The 20,210-nt window shown below is 41.1% G+C and overlaps 3 protein-coding genes across 3 annotated transcripts; all 3 read left to right on the top strand.

The window, feature by feature from the left end:
* Positions 1 to 3,197: 3,197 nt before the first annotated feature.
* On the top strand, positions 3,198 to 10,918 carry prelp (proline/arginine-rich end leucine-rich repeat protein). The gene is made up of 7 exons (XM_076140830.1): positions 3,198 to 3,278; positions 6,760 to 7,201; positions 7,759 to 7,944; positions 8,060 to 8,217; positions 8,345 to 8,541; positions 8,894 to 8,969; positions 9,131 to 10,918. Exons 2-7 carry the CDS (start codon positions 6,764 to 6,766, stop codon positions 9,219 to 9,221), a joined length of 1,146 nt encoding a protein of 381 aa, XP_075996945.1. The 5' UTR covers positions 3,198 to 3,278; positions 6,760 to 6,763; the 3' UTR covers positions 9,222 to 10,918.
* Positions 10,919 to 11,893: 975 nt separating this feature from the next.
* On the top strand, positions 11,894 to 13,600 carry il19l (interleukin 19 like). Its single transcript, XM_076141278.1, has 6 exons — positions 11,894 to 11,958; positions 12,072 to 12,239; positions 12,379 to 12,441; positions 12,600 to 12,752; positions 12,843 to 12,905; positions 13,268 to 13,600. Exons 2-6 carry the CDS (start codon positions 12,084 to 12,086, stop codon positions 13,361 to 13,363), a joined length of 531 nt encoding a protein of 176 aa, XP_075997393.1. The 5' UTR covers positions 11,894 to 11,958; positions 12,072 to 12,083; the 3' UTR covers positions 13,364 to 13,600.
* Positions 13,601 to 17,446: 3,846 nt separating this feature from the next.
* On the top strand, positions 17,447 to 19,699 carry il10 (interleukin 10). Its single transcript, XM_076140840.1, has 5 exons — positions 17,447 to 17,989; positions 18,174 to 18,233; positions 18,364 to 18,528; positions 19,360 to 19,422; positions 19,563 to 19,699. The coding sequence occupies exons 1-5, from the start codon at positions 17,828 to 17,830 to the stop codon at positions 19,671 to 19,673; spliced, it is 561 nt and encodes a 186-aa protein (XP_075996955.1). The 5' UTR covers positions 17,447 to 17,827; the 3' UTR covers positions 19,674 to 19,699.
* The last annotated feature ends 511 nt before the right edge of the window (positions 19,700 to 20,210 follow it).

Genomic DNA, 20,210 nt, shown 5'->3' with positions numbered 1-20,210 from the left:
ATACAAATCTAAATAAAAACAGACAAAGGTATCAAAAGTATTAAACTGAGTGTGATGACTGACAGTCATCATGGATATCATATAATGTTCCCAGCCTAAACTGCTATTAAGAGACTAGTAATGTTATATATATAATCCCACTGGAAGTTCCTGTTGCACACACAGCAGTTTGTGGAGAGGGAATCTCTCTTGGAATTATATATATATACTTTAAGGTTTGTTTGGGAGTTTTACTCGACTACCTAGAGAGCTTTGGGCGGTATCTGGAATTGATGTTGTGGGCCTTTAAAGCCCTTTGAGGCATTGTGTGTGAAATTGGGCGATACAAATAAGGTTTACTTGACTTGACGCACTAATTTCACCAGTTACACTGACAACATTTATTAACATTTTACATTGAATAGACACATAAACATGAGCTTTCATCACCTATTGTCACCTGATGAGCAGTTGTCATGGTGGTGCATGCAGGTACAGGCTGATGCATCAAACAGAATAATACAAGTTTGGAGAAGAGCTTAAGTGGATTTTGGCTTGACTTTAACAAAGGCTAAGTGGCAGCAGGCTGAAGGTGCTAGTGTGTACACAGTTCTTAGGATGCCGCATCATCATGTCTGTGCTTGAGTGGAACAGAATGACACGTCGCTGGCTCTTTCCACAGCAGTGTTTCCTGTGGAAATGCCTCTGGAGGAGGCTTGTGTGCTTCTCCTTTAAGCCTTTTACCTCAATCATCGCAATCAGGCTGTGGATGACAGAACAGGCTGTTCCTGGAAGGCTTTCACATTATTATACACACAGAGTCATTTTGGGCCTGAGCCTGAGCCTCCCTCTCTCTCCGCCTGTAAGGAAAACAGCTGCCACAGTATGTGATCGCTGCAGTTAAGGGATTTTATACAGTAAATGCAGATTCTAATCCTATAAATGTTACTTTTCTACCAATCTGCAGGTTGAATTCAGTGAGTGTTTCATTCAGTATTCAAATAATACCATTCTCTCTCCAGACTTTGTGTTTCAGAGAGCTGCAGGCCAAATAGCTGCATTCCAACAGGCCACATGACCCTGTTTTCCCATGAAAAACCAAAGCATGAATTTTTATTAACAAAAACTAGCTGTTAAAGGTTTAGATCAATCTAACCGAGCTCATATCATTTGTTTTCTAAACGTGCATATATACAGTTAAACTCTACTCTAACAACAAAAGTTATATTATTGTCCCTGTGTCAAGTCAGTTGGAATGTACATGTAGACTTCAGTGAGATCTGCACACTGTTTGGTCATGATGGTGATACGTTTACTAGCATTTTCTTTAATGTTAATATTTGAAGATATTTTCAGACATTATGAGAAAAAAAAACACATTCCCACAGCCAGACACTAATTCGGAACATTCTGGCAACAATTTCAAATGCCGACATCTGGAAAAAGTAATCATTCCAATCCAGAATGTTCAGGGAATACAACAAACAATAGCAATAGCTTTACTGTATCAGAACACAATCTGCATGGGAGGAAGATGTTCATTTAATCAGCCTACAACTTGCTACAACAGTCATGATAATGTTTCCTGAACATTAGCACATGCTGTGTTTGGCCCTCTGACAACAGCTTTTCTTTATTTCCTCACATATTGAAACTGTACTTCAATAATGCAAAACTCAAGGTTCATGCCAAAAAACATGAAAGAAAATGAGAATACAGAAATCTGCATGGTTCTTTGACTAACATGTAACGGATAAACCACTTTAATGCACTTTTCAGCCGTCCCGTGGCAGCAGAAGGCACATCTGTCAGAGCAGAGATGGTGCAGTCAGGATCAGGCCAGTGCCAAGCCTGAAGCAGGATACCACCAATTTGTTTCAGGCCAGTTTGTTAAGAAAAGAAAATTACGCTGTCTTTTGTTTGAAGTTCATTCAATTTACACTTTGAACTATTATATTTCAGATAGATTATTTCACTAGACAAACGTGCCCTCGGGACAAGCACACTGTTGGCCTGATTCGTAACTATTTCCGTTGATGTCATGGCTGTGGGCGACCTAAATTAAGAGCTTTTAAGAGAACTGAGGTCATAATGGTGATCATAGGGGCTGAGTCATTTAATAGAGAGATTTCTTACAGTTTCTCTGAAATGGCAACAGAGAAGATGAGAAAGAAAAGGCAGCCAGCCAAATAAGTGACATATGTAAGCATTCATCATCTTCATCATTTTTCTTTTTCAGTCCTTTTTTTCTCAACAACCATCCCTCCTCCCCTGTTAGGGTCCAGATTGGACCAGATGCCTTGGCCCGGCTGAGCTCCATATCCCAACAAACCTCGAGATGAAGCTCAGCTGTGAAGCTTGAATGATGGAGAGAGAGGAGAGGAGTCAGATGGGTAGCAGAGGAAGAAGGATGACATGACTAACGAGAACGGAAACAATGAAAGAAGAAGGAACGTGTGCATGTATGTGTGCGTGCACGCGTGTGTGTGTGTGTATATACATGAAACTTTCCCCACACATGGTTGCCTCATTATCCTCCTGCTGCAGCTCACTCTGCAGGAATGCAGCATAGCAGACACAAGTCCACATCCTAACCCCCAATGACACATAATCGCATACACACACACACACACACACACACACAGGCTCCCTCACTTTGTTAATCACAGTACCACACAGCCTGACTTCCTGAAGGAGCCACCAAACCTCATAATGCATCAGCTGGATCTCAGTCGTCACACCATTAGTTTACAGTTTACAGAAGCTGGTGGAAGCCGGGACATTTCACTGCCACAGATTCAGTGGAGAGATGCTGCTAATGGAAAGCACATGAGGGCATCTGTGTGTCGTCTCCACAGCGGCAGAGTGGGTGGGAGACCGAGGAGGGATGCATACAGCAGGGAGACATGGAAACGTATGCATTCATTCACACATAGACACACCCTCATTTGTTGGTCGTACAAGACAAACACAAACATTATAAAGGCCCAGCAGTCTTCCAGGGGGGATTGAGATTTGATCTCTCTGATTGTGAGCCGAGAAGGGACAAGAGGGAGAAAGAAAGAACCAGCACGACCTTCAGACGGAAACAAGCCAGGGAACAGGCCCAAAAGGCAGGCTCGTCCACCAAATAAGAGAGAGAGAGAGAGAGAGAGAGGGAGAGAGAGAGAGGCAGGGGAGGGGAGGGGGTTAGAGAGGAAGAGAAACAGAGGGAGGGGTAGGGAGAGACTGAGAGAGGCAGAGAGGAGAAAAGACACACAACTTGTGACTTGACAAAAGAGGGCAGGTACCAGAGGCAGGTAAGAGTCATTATTTGTTGTTTCCATGGGGACTGTTTAACACAGGACATGCTCAACAAGATACAAAGTGTGTTTGCATGTGAAACAGTCAGGTAGATACAGGGAGGGAGGTAGAAAGGGGTGTGTGAATGTGTGAGTGTGTATGTATATGTGCAGAGGATTTTGGCAGAGGCACAGCTGAGCCATGTTGTGTGTTTCTATAGAAACACTGTGCCATAGCGAGTGGTACTCTATCCTCCAGGGAGCTGCCTCACCGCTCCACTTCCCAACTTTTTTTCCCATCAGTGAGTGAAGAGAGTTGGAGGGAATCGGTCATCCTGCTTATGAAAACAAGCTTGTCGCTTTGCTTTGGCTTCTGAGTCTACAGTACCTTCAGCAGCTCGTAAGAGGAATTCATCCACTTCACCCATTTCACAAGGAAGGAACTTGTTATTAGGAACTCTATTTATGATTCCAGTGGATCATGGAATATTCTGGAACTGCGATGGAGAAAAAATTCAGGCATGCAATAAAAAAAACAAGAAAACTCAAGCTGTGGTCAATTGCTGCATTATAAGATGGACTGCAGTAGGACTTTGTATGCAGTGGATGGAGAATGTAAAATGGAAGCAGTGTGGATTATGACTGAGGATAAAGTAACACATGTGATGACAAGCAAACGCCTATCTGGGCTCTACAGGAGCCAGATGGTGCTCAGTTTGGACTTCTGCTTCTGCGATTCCCAACACTCATTACATTTATGTATTCAATTGAACTAGAATTGAGTTGTTTTTGTCTTGGTAACAAAGAATGTTGTGATTTTTATTCTTCACTGCAGATCCAGATAGAGTTACAATACTTATGATTCCCATTTTCTAGTGCGGGACTGCCCCACCCGCATCAAAGAATGTTTTGACACTGGCCAGGGGTATACAGTACAGTGTGTTTGTGGATTAGGCCAAAGAAGTGTATAAAGCTATTTTTACCTCAAACAGTTTCAGTCGAAAGTCAATATATGCATTTCCTATATGCGTGAGTCATAATTACGCTCTAAGGATGCAATTCCTGACTCAACTTTAACACTGAATGCCCTCTATCTATGAATCTGTTTTAATTTACTCATGACATCCTTCTTGTGCAAGCTGTGACCTAGAATCAAGGCTTTGCAGTGAATTCTCCTTTGTAAACGTCCCTGATCAATTCGACGATTCTGGTGCTCAATGGCGATTCTGCCAATAACAAAGCGAGACAATGCCACAAACTGGAAAGAGCTCATCACCGAGGAATTTGTGGTGGAAAAACAACAGCTTTGTTCTGACAGCTCCCTTTAGAAATCAGCTGACAACTTGAGAGCTCATTTGATACAAGTAATGAAACGTGAAGTGGAAATCACATGGTTTTGATCACCATGATTACACATGAATCTGTATACACAACTCTTCCAGGATATCATTACATTGTTAAAGATACTGTATATATTAAAGGACAATGGATTATTTATAAGTCAAAAAGGGTTGAGTCAGCTATCTGTGATTATGGGAGGGAGGGTGTTTGTAGGTCTGACAGCAGGAGCACAGGGGGGTGGAGGTCCTGCCCCTCCAGCTGTGGTGCTGAACGAGGGGTGGGGCGGCTGGGAGTGAAAGGAGGTGCAGTGCCAGGCAACAATATCAGTTTAGATTTGTTTTTCCAGGCAGAACCGAATTTGGCTGCGTGTCTCTTTCCTGCCACATTATTTATATTGTGTTATGTTTATCGAATTGGCCAGATGCTTCCCCAAGTACAACAAAGAGATTATTAGCTAATGGAGTATTTGTGCTCAAACAATTATTTTGACAGCTGCGTTGCGGTTATTTAGAGTAGGCTCAGGCACAGGGTGAAGAGGCACACACATACACACATAAACACACACACACACACGCATGACATCTTGTATAATGCAAGATTACATCACAAGATATCTGCCTTGTGAGAGGATTCCCATAGTCCCTCTTCCTGAGTTTATTACCAAGGCAACACAAACGGTTCTGATGGATAATCAAACAAGCAAACATCTGCCTAGCATAAACGTCCAGTATTGTGCATGTATGTGTGCATGTGTCTGTGTGTGTGTGTGTGTGTGTGTGTGTGTGTGTGTGTGTGTGTGTGTGTGTGTGCGCGCGCGCTATGGCCTTTCACCCCATCCAACTGAAGAGAATGGAGTCAATTGTATTGTATGCACACCGACAATACAAAAACTGATATTGCTCACAATTTACAGCTTCAGTCTGTTTATTGTCTGTATATTGTAGAATCAATAAGCTAAAATGCAGTGTAATACAACAACAGAGTAAAACAATAATGGGGAAATATGAATAATGGTCTGCAAGGAACAAAAGGCTTTGTTGGATAAAAAGGTTAAAAGCCATTTAATATATGTACTTACTGGTATTTCTAAATCTAACTATTGTACCTGAGGATAGAATTGAGAGAATGAGAAGAAACACTCCATGCAACACTTTTGTATCAACAATGATTTAAAGGAAACATATTGACTCCATCAGGGTCTCATTGGGATTCAGTTTGGTTTCCGTTGAGCCTTCCCCCAGGTCAAAGAGCCTTAACCTTCCAGACCTGCTTACTTTCCAATACACAACTGTTCCCTCTGGACCATTGCTTACAATAGAGCCTTTATCTCAGACCGTTCCTTTCGTATTGCGTGTACGAGTTAATTTCCTGTTTCACTTAATCACATTAAACAAATCCCTCCCTCTGTCATGCTTGCTCTCTCGGATTTCCTTCATTCAGCCACAAAACCTACAATTCCATTTGAAATGTGTATGATTTAGAACTATTCATTGAATGTCAGTTCCACATCTTGTCTGAATACTATATTTATTTATCAAAAATAGTTTTTCAAAACTTCAGAATTTCAGGAAAATAGCTGAAAGATCAGAAGGACTTCACAGTGCTGAAGAGCAGCATCCCTGCTTACATGACAGAAACACCAGCCAGCAATAACATTTTTATTTCCACAGTGTAAAAGTTGAAGTGCAGTCACATAAAGGGAGGGGGTGGAGGGGGGCAGACTGAAGCACATGTACTCTAACACATCCGTGTGTTTTCATGGTTAAGAGCCAAATAAAAGCTACTCCATGTTTGTCTTCATACTCGTGTCTTGCACTCGGTGTGAATGAGACTGTCTGATTCAGCAGAGGTTGAAAAAGCACAGAAACAAAGAAGGCATTTTCAGCGTGTGCAGAAATGGGCCAAATGTCAACCATTCACAGTAGAACACATTTGGTCCACAGTCTCAGAAGCAGCACAAGGGAAACTCTAAGAGTCCAAATGTAGAACAGTATTTAGACTTTCTGTATGGTTCAGATGAAATTTAGCAGTAGAAGCAAAACCAAGGGTTGTATCTTGGCACACGTTATTGTCGCATAATAAAATAAGCAACATTAGTGTCCTGCTAAATAAGTATGTATGTAAAGATCAATAACCTCCCTTTTATACTCAACTGAAGGACCATGAAGGCCGGCGCAGGACTCCTCTCTGCATTGGCTCTGTTCCTCCTTATGGAGGCAGTGGTCACCGAGAGACCTCGGCAAAGGAAGCCGACTAAACAGCCAACCACTCGCAGAAAGCCTTCGATCCCTAAGCCTACTGCAGCGAGACCAGCAGGGCCAGAACCCAAGGAGCCCACCGACTTCCCCCCACCCATCCTAGGGCCACCTTCCATCTATCCAGACTGCCCCCGAGAGTGTTTATGCTCCCCATCATACCCAAATTCCCTCAACTGTGAGAACCGGAACATCCGTGCGATCCCTCTCATCCCATCCAGAGCCCACTACTTGTACCTGCAGAACAACTACATCTCAGAAGTGACGGCAGAGCCATTCGTTAATGCCACTGATGTCCGCTGGATCAACTTGGCTAATAATCGCATTCATCGAATCGACAAACAGGTAAGATAGATTCTATAGAGGTCAAAGGTCACTATAAATCAGACACTGTACTCTAACTCTACACAAAGCACTATCTAAATATTTCCATCCTGTATTGGCACACTGAGACCTTCAACAGTGTATTGCTGCCATCAACAGTCTCAATGTGGAATGACATGAATGTAACACACCGGTTGCACAAAGGGCCACCAGTGTTATAACCTCTGCCAAGGATGATGTGTTTCTCTGTCCGTCCATTAGTTATCAGTATATGTTAGTGATGAAAGGATTCGATAAAACTTAATGGGCAATTTGGATAATGAAGAAAGCATTCAATTGTGTTACTGGTTGGCCTGGTGGTGGCGCTGTAATGACCACTTTTAGGTTTTGGCCTCTAACTTTTGAACTGTAAGTTATAGAATCAAACTTCTTTGTATTCCCATACATATTCATCCATATAAGCCACACACACCCCTTTGTGCCAGACTTTTTAAAATCCAAAATAGATTCCGGTAAAGTGGCTGCTTAGTGTATATTAACACTGTTAACAAAGATGGCTTTGTTTACCTCCTCTGCAGGTATTTGAGAAGATCCCATTGCTGCTGTATCTCTATGTGCAGCGTAACCAGCTGAAAGAAGTCCCATCAGGCCTCCCGACAACCCTAGAACAGCTGCGCCTCAGTAGGAATCTTATTTCCAAGGTCCCTGCTGGTGCCTTCAAGAAGCTGGGGAACCTGACCCTCCTTGACCTGTACCACAACCAGGTGAACATCTCTGTCTCCCCTATCTTGGAATAGGCTCACAAACCCGCATCAGTGTTTAATAATAACAACCTCTAAGCCTACCTGCAGTAAACATACAGTATGTCCTCCCTCTCAGCTGAGTGACAGCGGTCTGGGAAAGAACACGTTTAAGGATCTGACGAACCTGATGCAGCTCAATCTGGCTCACAACGTCCTGAAGAAGATGCCCAACGGCATCCCTAGAGGACTCATACAGCTTTTCCTGGACAAGAACCATATTGATGACATCCCAAAGCAAGTATACGGATGAACATACACAGATACTAAAGCACACATTTACCTGTATGAACACACACACTTACACACAGAGCAGCACAGGATGATGGATTTCACTGTCACTCTCTTTGCCTCACGTGTTCAGAGACTACTTCAAAGGCCTGTCTCACCTGGCATTTGTAAGGCTGAACTACAACCAGCTGAGTGATAAAAGCGTTCCTAAGGCCGTGTTCAACATATCCACTCTGCTGGATCTGCAGCTTGCTCACAACCAGCTCTCCTCTGTTCCTCTCTTCAACGGTCACCTGGAGCACCTGCACCTCAATCACAACGGCATTGAGAGTAAGTTAAGCATCATCTTCACCTATCTTTGTATGAGGAAGCAATGTTTCACTTAATATTGTACACATACAGTATTCATATTTTAATTCCAATGGGAAATAAATACAGTATACAGTAGAAATTGCTTGTTGTCTAAACCCATTTCCCGTACTGATTAGGCCAACCACCTAACCTGTGTGTTGGTCATGATTATTGTGATGATAAGCAAAAGGAATAATCAGTCATCACTCAACCATTCACATTGTTTAGTCTTTGTTGGTGAGGGAAATTACGGCTTAACTTTAATTTGTTAACATTAGGTTTTAGCCACATTTCAACTGGGTGTGTGCGTGTGTGCGTGTTTTCCCAACAGGCATCAATGGCACACAGATCTGCCCATACAGCCTGGAGGTTGATTTCAGTGATGACAGCCTGATGCCCAGATTAAGGTAAATCAACATTCCGTCACATCTTGGCACTGAGTAATTACAATGGAATGGCTGCACACTTTGAGAGGAAATAAATGAGAGCAGATAATGACAAGGACGTATGAGAAGCAGACGTGACAGTGGATTAACTGGCATGTGGAGTAACTGTTCTACTGTCCCAGGTACCTGCGCTTGGATGGAAATCACCTGAGCCCTCCCATTCCTCAGGATGTCTTCATGTGCTTCCGACTTCTTCATGCTGTTGTCATATAGACAAACCATGCCACACACACACACACACACATACACACACACACACACACACACACACACGCACACACACACACACACGTTGTACACACCACTTAAATGTAAAGATATGCTCACACACAGAAGCACAGGTTATATCCACCTGTACGAACTGTAGAGCAACAAAGAGGGAACCAATACAGAAACTCTGAAACTTTATTCTTGATAATAGGTTTCACTGATCCCAGATTTTTAGAGCATAATAATATTTTAGAACTAGAAACCTCTGTAAACCTCTAAAGTGTGTACATACCAGTGTTTATCTTTTCATAAGCGCTGCAGTTTATCCGTAACCTCTTGTTTATAAGTATAGAGATACAAATGTAGCAAAAACTAGAATGAGTAAAGCCTGAAAATACAGGTACATTGGCAGACATGCTACAAAGAGTGAAGGGTAGTTATGCAGCGTTACGACTGAGCAGCTGCCACCAGGAGAACAAACAGACCTGCTGCGGATCAGAAGAACCAGATTTAAAGATGACTACCATGTAGTTCAAACTGTCCCTGATGTGCCTGTGATTTTCAAGGTACTCCATGTACAAAATGACATTTGATCCTTTTTATTCTCATTCCTTTATTTCCTTCTGTATAAAGAAGCTTTGTACAAATAATGGAGAATAAAATCTTTTCTTTAATCATTTATGTTTGATTTTCATGTAATATGATCCAAAATTTGATTGGGTTTTCTCAGCTTTTCCCTTTTCTGATAACCTACTGTAGGTTCTTCTCTGCATCAGTGCTCGACACTAAAACTGACAAACCGCAGTGAAGTCAGGGGAAGTTAGACATGCAAAGCTGAGCAAGGATGAATCTAATGGGAAGTGTGTTTTAAAGAGGCATTTCCCTGTAGTAGCATTATGACAAAAACACATTTTGTTAAATTTGTTGTTTAATTTTTGTTCCATCAGCAGATCTAGAGAGGATTATCCTGTGGGCCCTTGTTCGCCCCTCCTCACTACAAAATAAAGTTGTATAGCATGTAAGCATTTTATTGATCAAATGTCCCTTGGATATACTTTAATACACCATTAATATACAATGTTTTAGTAGGGACACTAACTGTTTATGAGTAACAAGTTAAATGAATAACAGAAACATAACAAAAACACATCTCAGGGTTTTGTGAAACTCTTAAAGTTGACAGTTATCACCACCTTACTACTTCTAAGTGTTTTCTAGCGAGCCATACGTGTTGTTTCCATCGTTTCCATCGCAGTACGCTGGTCATCGGCCTGAGTCGTTCTTTAAATTGTGTATAAGTAAGTCATAGACTCATGCCTGTATGTATGAAATGAGGTAAAATCTGATACTTAGTCGTTTTCTAACCTATTTGATTCACTTGTCACCATATATTATTGTGATATACTGTTTCATATACACTGCCTGGATGTTACACAATTAAGGCTCACATGATTGGTCTGTGTGGTTTGATGAGTATGGAGTGTAAATTGTGTATTTTAGCCTTCACAGTTAGATTTAAACCCTGTCTGAGCATTTATGGCCGATTCTGTTCAGGCAGCTTGTGGTAGCCAAACACCGCACTAACTAAGCCACTTTATGTTGTGTTGTATGTGTTGAGGGTAAAATCTCGGATATCATGACATAATATGCTCAATTGACATCTTCCCTTTGAGGTACAAATAAAGTTTATCTTATCTCATCTTTATCTAGTCTAATTTCTGGTATTTGTTTGTGTTTTGATATTTGTCCATTGCATCAGTGGTGGTCTAGTCATATTTTAAGTTGAATATATGCTCTCATGTGATCATAATCTCCTCTGGTGAGCCGATCTTAGTCATAGATCGCCCATGACTAAGATCGGCTCATCGGAGATTTTGTGATGTGCTGTTAGGACCTCCAGGGGTTATAATAAACATCCCAAACGCAAGAGGAGTTGCCAATGACGTCGTTATCATTAAAGACAATTTATTTCCAAGCGGCTGGCGAAAATTTTAACTTTCCTAAACAGAGATTCCATTGATTCCTTATACTATTCCTTTAGTCTTACACACAGAGGGTATTCCGGCTCCGTTTGTCTTACTTCCTCTTGATGCTTTTTTTAAATTCATTCATGAAAGCTGTGCTGCAACAACACGCATGTAAACAGGTCAGGTAGCTGTTTCCAATCAGGACCTGTTTGACAGGAGTGAAGTCATTTCTAGTGAGTGTGGGCGTCACCAGATGGGTTGGTTGGCTCACACACAGGTTTTGATGACAATGCTCAAAAGTTGGTCTGGATTACCAAAACAGTTTTGCTGGAAATCAAATATTTGACATCTAAATGCATTCAAGAGACTGATCCAAACCATAACAATTTACACTGCAAAATACAGATAAGGGACTTACTTATAACGGTAACATATATTATACATTGGATCTGAATATTAATAAGCACATCTCTGTATGACATCTATGACGTCACTGCCTACAGAGAGGCATGGTAGAGGAAAGTACTAGCCAATTCCCCTTACTTTAAAGACGTCAGGTGGCATTTCCTTTATTTGTACACACTTCCTCCTCCTGTAAACCAATTAGTGTGCATGTACAGTACATGTTCAGGTACATGTGGGTGTGAATCTTTCACCTGTGCAACAGCAGGTAAAATCCCCTCACTTCACTATAAAAAGAGGCCTCATGGGACACAAAGACACAAAGACACACATCTTTCTAAGGACTCTTCCTCTGAGGATAATACCAACAGGTGAGTCTGAACTGAAGCTGTGCTGCATGGTCCACATGATCCACAATGACCAATTAAACTGCCAATTTATCGAATTACTCTTTTGTAAAAATGTGTGTTTGCTTCCCCGACAGATAATCGTAGAGATGAAGATGCTCGGAGGCTTTGCTTTCTGCCTGCTCCTGCTACTCAGCTGTCTGACTGAAGTTGTGAAGAGCCGAAGTCTGAATCTGAACACCTGCACTGTCAATGTTCACACGCAAGAACTGCGCACATATTACACTGCCATACGAACAGATTTGGTGAGTGTAGTAATTGCACGCACACATCCTAAAAATTGAACTCATCACCAACAAATGCATTTGAATGGGTAGTTGTGGCTCGTGCCTATTTTGCATGACAGACATTCACTCTCTTTCTTTTGTGGCCCCTACATTGTAGATCGCAGAAGACAGTGAGATCGGAGTGAAACTCTTGGACAATTCAATGATAAAGAAAGTTCAGGTGAGTGTTTATAAATATATTTAAGCTATATTTATGTTCCTTCCACCCTATTTCCCATTTCAGAATTGTAATAGTGTTCCTCTGCTCTGAGATTAAATGTATACATGTCCAGAATGAGTGTGTGAGTGCTGATGTGATTATTACTCTATGTCTTGTAGGAGGGCCAGACGTGCTGCTTCATGCGCCTGCTGCTGCGTTTTTACATTGAGAGAGTGTTCAGCAACTATGCCTCTGCTGAGCCGCAGCACCAGCGCTGCACCAGTGCACTGGCCAACGCGTTTGTCAGCATCAGAAGAGACATACATCAATGTGTAAGCTCCATTTCAACAATGGAATGTATTCTCTCTATTCAAAAATATCTATATCATGGCACTAATGGTGTTCTGGTCTGTTTCGTTCAGCACTGTCACTGTGATGAAAACACCCAGAGAGTAGTCGACTCCATCCACACCGAGTTCATTAAGGTATGTAGTATATCTGCATTTATTCTTGGCTGTCAGTTCTGCTTCAGTGAGACGTGGAGAAAATGTATAATGCCATATATCTGTTTAAGATTGTGGATATCATGTTCAATAGAAAACCCAATAATTGGTCGTTCAAGTGGGAAAGCAAAGTAGAGTAGAACATGAACAAACATTTCGAGACGCAACTTTGACAATTCGATGAAAGCTGAAAATGTCACTCATGAGGATAAATGTAAAATATAAGATGTTTTATTTAGTTAACTAAACCCAAACACATGACAACCTACTCACACTAACAAGACAAAGCAAAAAGAAGCAAACTGAAACCATCCTTACATTTTCCTCTCCTTCTCTCTGAGCAGCTTGACATCAAAAAGGCTGCGCTGAAGGCTGTGGGAGAGCTGGACACTCTGCTGGACTGGATGGAGACAGTAAACCAGGCAAACACACAAGCGTGATCGTCCGGAAGCCAAGAAACTTCGCATCAACCCAAGTTAATTCATTAATTTCACAATTGTGCCGTTGTGCATTTCGATATTTTGTACTTGAATGAAATCGTTGTGTTTTATCCACTGAAATGGATAGCTGAATTTTACGGAACTATATTTATATTTAACACAGAACTGTTTCAATATTTTAATATTTATATTTATCTAAAAAATGATCTACAAGTGAAAAGGTGTTGTGTATCTAAGCTTGACAGATTTGTTTTATTGAAAACTGACAATTGTTTAATTTTAACAGCAACAATTAAAAGAAAGCTCTGAAAGTTATAAGCAGTTAGTTGTGTTTTACTGTATTTCTTGTTGCGCCCATAATTGATGACTGCAATGCATTGCCATCTAGTGGTGAGAATTGAAAGTGAAAGTGATTTTATTCAGCCTAGGAGAGCAAATGTAAAGCAACGTCATCAAATAATCATTATCATCATCATCATCATCATCAGCTTTGACTGTTTTTATTTGCACACACACACACTCACAAGCCAATCTTCGTCACTTACGAGCAATAGAAATATAAAAATCTTCAAAATGAAATAAATGAAACTGTGATTCACCATTTGAAATGATATTTAGAAACACTCAAAACTTTCACTGATTCAGCATTCGGATGTTTGACAGGTTAGGGAAAATATGAGCTGAGGTAGAGAGTCATGCTTACAAAATTGTGGTTAACACCGGCACAGTGGAATAGGCAAATATCCAAGAGTACGTATGTACTTACGCACTTGCAGAGGAACACAAAAAAACAGCACAGAAGGTTTATATCACGTGTTGTTTACAGCATCATACTGGAGTAAATGAACTGATAGGACCATACTGACTCAACCAGAAGGCCTCAGTTGGGTCTTATTATTATTGCTAATAGTGATCATGTCGAGGTCAATGTCAGGATTGTGCACAAATGGAATTTCAAGTTTCATCTCCCCCTGGATAATGCTTGCTCAGCAGGTGTAGAGGGGAATTGAGGTTCTTGCTTACAGCGCTGCACGTGGTCTCATGTGGCTCCATCAGCACTGCATTGCATTTTCTATGTATTTTATATTAGTGTTTCCTTCTCTTTGGGCAGGTAGATAGATTTAAATATGCGCATTGTATACCTTTTCCTGATTTTTGTCCTTCTTTCACTCTTAGAATGGCAATTATTTCAATCATAGCTCTGTCCTTAAGCAGCTTTGACCTTTGTCTCCAAAGATGGAGGATTATTCACATCCATGGGATTGAGGTTTACTAACATGTATCACAAAACTAAAAGTAACAGGTTACACAATGACTATAAAAAAACTCTGAAACACAGTGGTTTCTACAGAGCATCCACAGGAAGTACTTAAAATTCAAAGAATCAGCATTTTGCCTATGAGTTTCCCAATTCATTTAATTCTGTCCTACTGTTCTTCCGCCAGCTAAAATGCTGCCATACATGGGTGTGTTGGGTGTATAGTTGCATAGTGTGGTGTAACCATGGGTTAATGACTCTAACTGTTCATACAGTGACTTTTCTCGAAGTTTCCTTCTTTCTTTTTGATACATTGAATATACAGTAAATTGTGGTGCTTTGTTTCTCTAGTAGTAACATTTATCACTGTATGTTCACATCCATAACAACTCTTTGATATAAACAATAAGAAAAAGGCAACCAGTACGAAAGTGAAAGAGCATTTTAAACTGTAAGTACACACTTGCAAATGTAAACTTTTGCAAGCATAGAAAATGTGATGCATGCAATGTGGTGAAAATGTACACAACTACACCACATAGCAGATCATCTGGTTTGCAAAGACAATGACAATCTGCATTCAAAACATAAACACGGCAGTAAAACTGAGCATCAACATTTTAAGTTGCGATTCATTTGAATGTAGGGAAATTTAGGATTCCACCATGATCCAGCAGAATAGCAGCGTCATCACGTCACGCCTCCATTCAGGTCATGGAAACTGTGTCAGCAGGGAGTGAACTGGACATCAGCTCAGCTTGTGAGTGAAACTATTGCTAAGTGCAGATTCCTGATTTCTGACATTTTGGCAAAATGTGTGTGTTAAAATATTGCGCATAGCGATGAACACAGAGAGAATCAACAGCATACATCTAACTCTACATTTAGCTCTTTGTTTATGACATATTTTATCTAAGGAGTTGGTGGAGTAAAATGAAAAAGCACAGCACGTTTAATTTTATCAGGTGGACAAAACCCGGTTTCAATATATCAATGTTGAATGTTTGAAGTAGGCCATTGCCCATTGGTCACTACACTTATTATGAAATATGTCAGGGCTGTGTGTTAGACAGCATATTTTAGAGTTCTTCTGCCCCTAACCGTGGAGAGTAAAAGCAGCATGTATGCTTCTTCTGACGCAGCCCGGCCTGCCGTATGTAACTAATTTGCTGAAATCCCCATTACATCCTAATATAGGAATCTATAAATTGTCGGAAATAAATATCATGTCTGTGGCACCTCCTGTTGGTGGAATCTGATTTAAGAAAACCCTTTGAGCCCTTAAATGCTGTGCTGGGGGGAGTCAGGGCAACAGGTAGGAAGGGGTAGGAGGATGTTGACGAAACGCTCTCAGTGGTTTCACTACTATCAAATAGCATTACCATTCAGCAAACCTCTGACATGTTCTCGTCAGAGTACAAAAAAAATAGTAACAGCCAACAGGTACACTTTATCAGGTGCAATCAAATCACCAGCCCGCTTGTGCTGACACACACAACAGGTCTACAGTGGCACTATGAAAGGTTTTCTTGCCTAAGTCTGTTAAAAGTGCTTGGTCATGTTGAGTAATGGTATTGGTGGTGCATGCTCACTCACTCACTCACTCACTCACTCACTCACTCACTCACTCACATGCACGCACGCACGCACGCACGCACGCACGCACACAAACCCCTAACAAATGTGAGTGGGGTTCCCATAAACTGGTGCTGACTAATCTTAAATTCACAAATGACAGTGTGCTTCCTCTGCCCTTATTTTATTGAAAACCCAACAGAGAACAGAGAATATCAGAACCATTTATTAAACGTTAAACATTAAATTAATACTATAATTACTATAATTATTAAATTTTACAAGAATATCTCAAGAATATCAAGAATACTTGAGACACACACAACCACTGACGTGCAATTACAGGTATTTCTTGCCTGTTTTCATATCCAATGCATCTTAGGGCTCATTTTAACCCTTGATAACCCCATAATAATACAAAAAGAAACCCATAAACCTTAGTTTGAACTTTTTCAAGTCTTTCTACATTCTGGCACAGATTGTAGATGTTATGTTCACTAGAAAATAATTTCCCCGACCATGGGCTTCAAAATGCCAGTGTTACCCAACACCGGAGGCTGTTTATTAGTTCAGTACACATTCCAGAAAGAGCTGGAGGGAAATCACCTGTGAGTTATGCCGCCCCTAAGAGCCCCGAACCACTTCTCTATATGTTTTCCCTTTTTAGACATATAGCTTTAAACGGGCTTAACCAACCCTGGTTTATGGTAAAGATGGAATCTCTTCAAAGAGTACAAAGATGCCCACCACTTGCTCATAGCTCAGGAAAGACCTGTCTTCAGTCTGATCTCTCTTCTTACGCGCATCACATGAATCCACAGCGTCATCAAACCACAAGTACCATCTCTCTGTATTTGTATGTAGGCACAGAATGATGTCATTTACAGCATTCTCCACAAACATTAGTATGTTCCTACTTATTATCTCTACATGACAACAAAGATATTCCTTGTAGTATCAGTAATGTAATAATTGGTACTATTTCTGATACTTTCTGATACTTTCCAATTACTAGTGATGATGATGAGAACAACAACAAAACTACTACTACTACTACTGCTACTACCAATAATAATAATAATAATAATAATAATAATAATAATAATCATAATAATAATAATGATGATGATGATGATGATGATGATGATGATGATGATCTTTGAACTTTCAAAATAATAAATAAATAATAAATAAATTTAAATAAAATAAAATCAAAATAGTCAAAATATCAATATGGTACATTTGTAAAAAAAAAAAAAAACACACACACACACACACATATATATATATATATATATATATATATATAATATCATAAAATAATAAAAGTCCTATTGTGAGAGCAGTTACTGTATATTCATATATATTATTACATTTGATTTAATTGAAACAAGTTTTGATGTATGCATCATTCTCAACAAAAAAATTGCATCATGTTGAAGGCCGATTCCAGTTAGCGCCCTCCCCTCCTCTTTCCAATCAGGTATAGGTCTGTCCCCAATTGTCCCTACAGTATATATTGATCATGATGCACTTGTCTCTTCAGCTCAAACCAGCCACGAAGATTCCCCAGAGAAAGAAGCCTCCTCTGCATCTCCTCCAGACTCCAGACTCCAGACCCCCACAGCAGCATGACTCCTCTGCGCCTCCTCCTGTCCCTCCTCGTCGCTTGGACCTTCAGCACCGCGCGGTCCAGTCCGATTTGCAACAACCATTGCTGCCGCTTCGTGGAGGGCTTCCCCGTCCGGCTCAAGCGGCTGCGCCTTAACTACTCTCAGATCAGAGACTTCTATGTAAGTATGGAGACCCCTGTGTCTCTCTCACCAGCGTTGCTTTCACTTTGCGAGAAGACGCTGACGGTTGGTGCAGCCTGATGGAGCTGGATGAGTGCACTCCGCCCCGTGTGGTCGCCCCTGGTCTGTCCCATGTGATGCTCACTGTGCGTCCCTCACACTCCTTTTGATTTATGTTTTGCAGGAAGCCAGCGATGATTTAGATACGGCACTGCTGGACCAAACCGTCGAGGACTCCTTCAGAGTGAGTGTCCACTGCATCTCTCCTTACTTTACTTGAATCTGCGGACGATCTGCGCGTGAATATCCAAATATTACACACAGCGGAGGGACGAATAGGAACTAATAACAAGTCTATGTGTCTCTCACACCAGAGTCCATTCGGTTGCCAAGCTATGAACAGCATACTCGATTTTTACCTGAGGACGGTTCTCCCCACGGCCATGGTCGGAGAGGAGGAGGGGATCCGGGACTTAAAGCCACATGTGGAGTCCATACAGCAGATCTTCGACGCGCTCAAGGCTGATGTCACCAAATGTGTGAGTATGCACACGTGTGAGACTATAACAGCAGAGTAGCAAATAGTGATGGTTTGCAGCAACAGGTCGCTAGAGTGAGTCATGCAGTGAGCAGCTTAATGTTATGAATCCAAAATTACTCCCACGTTTCTTCTGCTGGGGTAGTCTATAGCTTTAAAGCCTCAACGTAACCCCTTAAACGCTGGCTAACATTCACTGTAGTAACCCCACATTTTTAAGTTAATTCCCCTAAGTTATCTTTATTCTGGATGTGTTGGATTTGATCTTATACAGATTTCCCCTGAATCCATCCTGACATATCTGTTGTCACATGAAACATTTGGGCGTTGTAGTAGAATCAAAAGTGAACATCATGTGTTGATGAAGATGACATCAGAGTTTAGGAGGTTGCTGATCATTTGTGAGCGGCCGCATGTCATGCTTTTCAAGAACACGTGATTTGGTCTAAACTGACTGGGTATATCTCTCTTAGCTTACCCTACTAACCGCAGACATCAACAGTATTACTATGTAACTGTCTGAAACACTCCCAAAAAAAAGTCCCAAATATTTGACCTGATGGAACTGGCCATCACAGAGAGAAAGAGGAAGCACCAAATGATGGGGACAGAAGTTAATGCATTAGTCAGTGATTCTAACCCTGCAGCACAGTGCATAACTGCACATCGCTCAGTTTTCTCAAAAGAGGGAGGGAAGTTCCTCTATTTAATGACTTACTCAGCCTGAACGAGCCTCTCAGAGATCAGGTCCAATTGAGGAGAGAGCCGTCTCCTATCCTGACTGCCATCCTTCTGCTTTACTAAAATCCTATTTGTGTTTTTCATCATACAGAGACATTACTTCTCCTGCAAGAAGCAGTTTGACATCAAAAACCTAAACTCTACTTACACTCAGGTAAGTGTCAAGTTGGGGAATTAAGGCCTCACATGCTCTTTATAAGTGCAAATACCTTAACACTAAATCATGCGCAACAGCTATAACTTAGAGCATTCTGACAGATCATTTCAATAATCTGAATGTGTGTCTGTCCACAGATGGAGAGTAAAGGTCTGTATAAGGCCATGGGGGAGCTGGACGTGCTCTTTAACTACATCGAGACATATCTGGCTTCTAAACGACGCAGATCACCAGGGATTTCCCACTGACGAACAACAACTCAAGCAAAATGTAACTTCATTCACCTCAGGAAAAATCTGTCAGTGCAGTGTTTCCTCTTGACCCTCAAAGGAACATTTTAACATGAATGCTGCCGGATACTGATTTTTGCTTCCTGAACTCACACTGTGGCTTCAGTTAACATTTTGTCCTGAGGACAAGTTTCTGTTTCAGGTTCATATTGAGCTCTACCTCCACTATCACAACTGTTACAGCAGAATGGAATATTTATTTTCACCACATGGACTTATTTAACAATATGTATTTATTGCATTGTAACAAAGGAATAAAAGACTTAATATGATGATGACAACTGATCGGTGTTATTTTTACAACATGACACTGAAAAGTGACCTGCTGCATTTCTGTACCATTTCTGAGGTTTGTGTGTGTGACACAACACTGAAGATATCACATCCTGCAGCACTGTCGTCTATCTGTGAGGAACCACTGAAGTGTAAGCCCAACAGGCTGCTGCACAAACCTCAAACGTGACCCGTATACATCACTTACCAGCAGCAGCCCCA

The sequence above is a fragment of the Genypterus blacodes genome, unplaced genomic scaffold, assembly GCF_046128005.1.
Source record: "Genypterus blacodes isolate CSIRO-AG114 ecotype Tasmania unplaced genomic scaffold, CSIRO-AGI_Gbla_v1 ptg000017l_1, whole genome shotgun sequence".
In the NCBI taxonomy this organism is placed as follows: domain Eukaryota; kingdom Metazoa; phylum Chordata; class Actinopteri; order Ophidiiformes; family Ophidiidae; genus Genypterus; species Genypterus blacodes.
Note: the sequence above shows the minus strand (reverse complement) of the source record. Positions and strands in the feature narration are given on the sequence as shown.

What these genes read in the sequence shown, in the direction of transcription:
- prelp (XM_076140830.1), top strand. Translation starts at nt 6,764, where the DNA reads ATGAAGGCCGGCGCAGGACTCCTCTCTGCATTGGCTCTGTTCCTCCTT. An exon ending in TTGACCTGTACCACAACCAG is followed by an intron (nt 7,945 to 8,059) that starts GTGAACATCTCT and finishes CCTCCCTCTCAG; the next exon opens with CTGAGTGACAGCGGTCTGGG. An exon ending in CATATTGATGACATCCCAAA is followed by an intron (nt 8,218 to 8,344) that starts GCAAGTATACGG and finishes TCACGTGTTCAG; the next exon opens with AGACTACTTCAAAGGCCTGT.
- il19l (XM_076141278.1), top strand. Translation starts at nt 12,084, where the DNA reads ATGAAGATGCTCGGAGGCTTTGCTTTCTGCCTGCTCCTGCTACTCAGC. An exon ending in CTGCCATACGAACAGATTTG is followed by an intron (nt 12,240 to 12,378) that starts GTGAGTGTAGTA and finishes CCTACATTGTAG; the next exon opens with ATCGCAGAAGACAGTGAGAT. An exon ending in TCCACACCGAGTTCATTAAG is followed by an intron (nt 12,906 to 13,267) that starts GTATGTAGTATA and finishes CTCTCTGAGCAG; the next exon opens with CTTGACATCAAAAAGGCTGC.
- il10 (XM_076140840.1), top strand. Translation starts at nt 17,828, where the DNA reads ATGACTCCTCTGCGCCTCCTCCTGTCCCTCCTCGTCGCTTGGACCTTC. An exon ending in CTCAGATCAGAGACTTCTAT is followed by an intron (nt 17,990 to 18,173) that starts GTAAGTATGGAG and finishes TATGTTTTGCAG; the next exon opens with GAAGCCAGCGATGATTTAGA. An exon ending in TAAACTCTACTTACACTCAG is followed by an intron (nt 19,423 to 19,562) that starts GTAAGTGTCAAG and finishes GTCTGTCCACAG; the next exon opens with ATGGAGAGTAAAGGTCTGTA.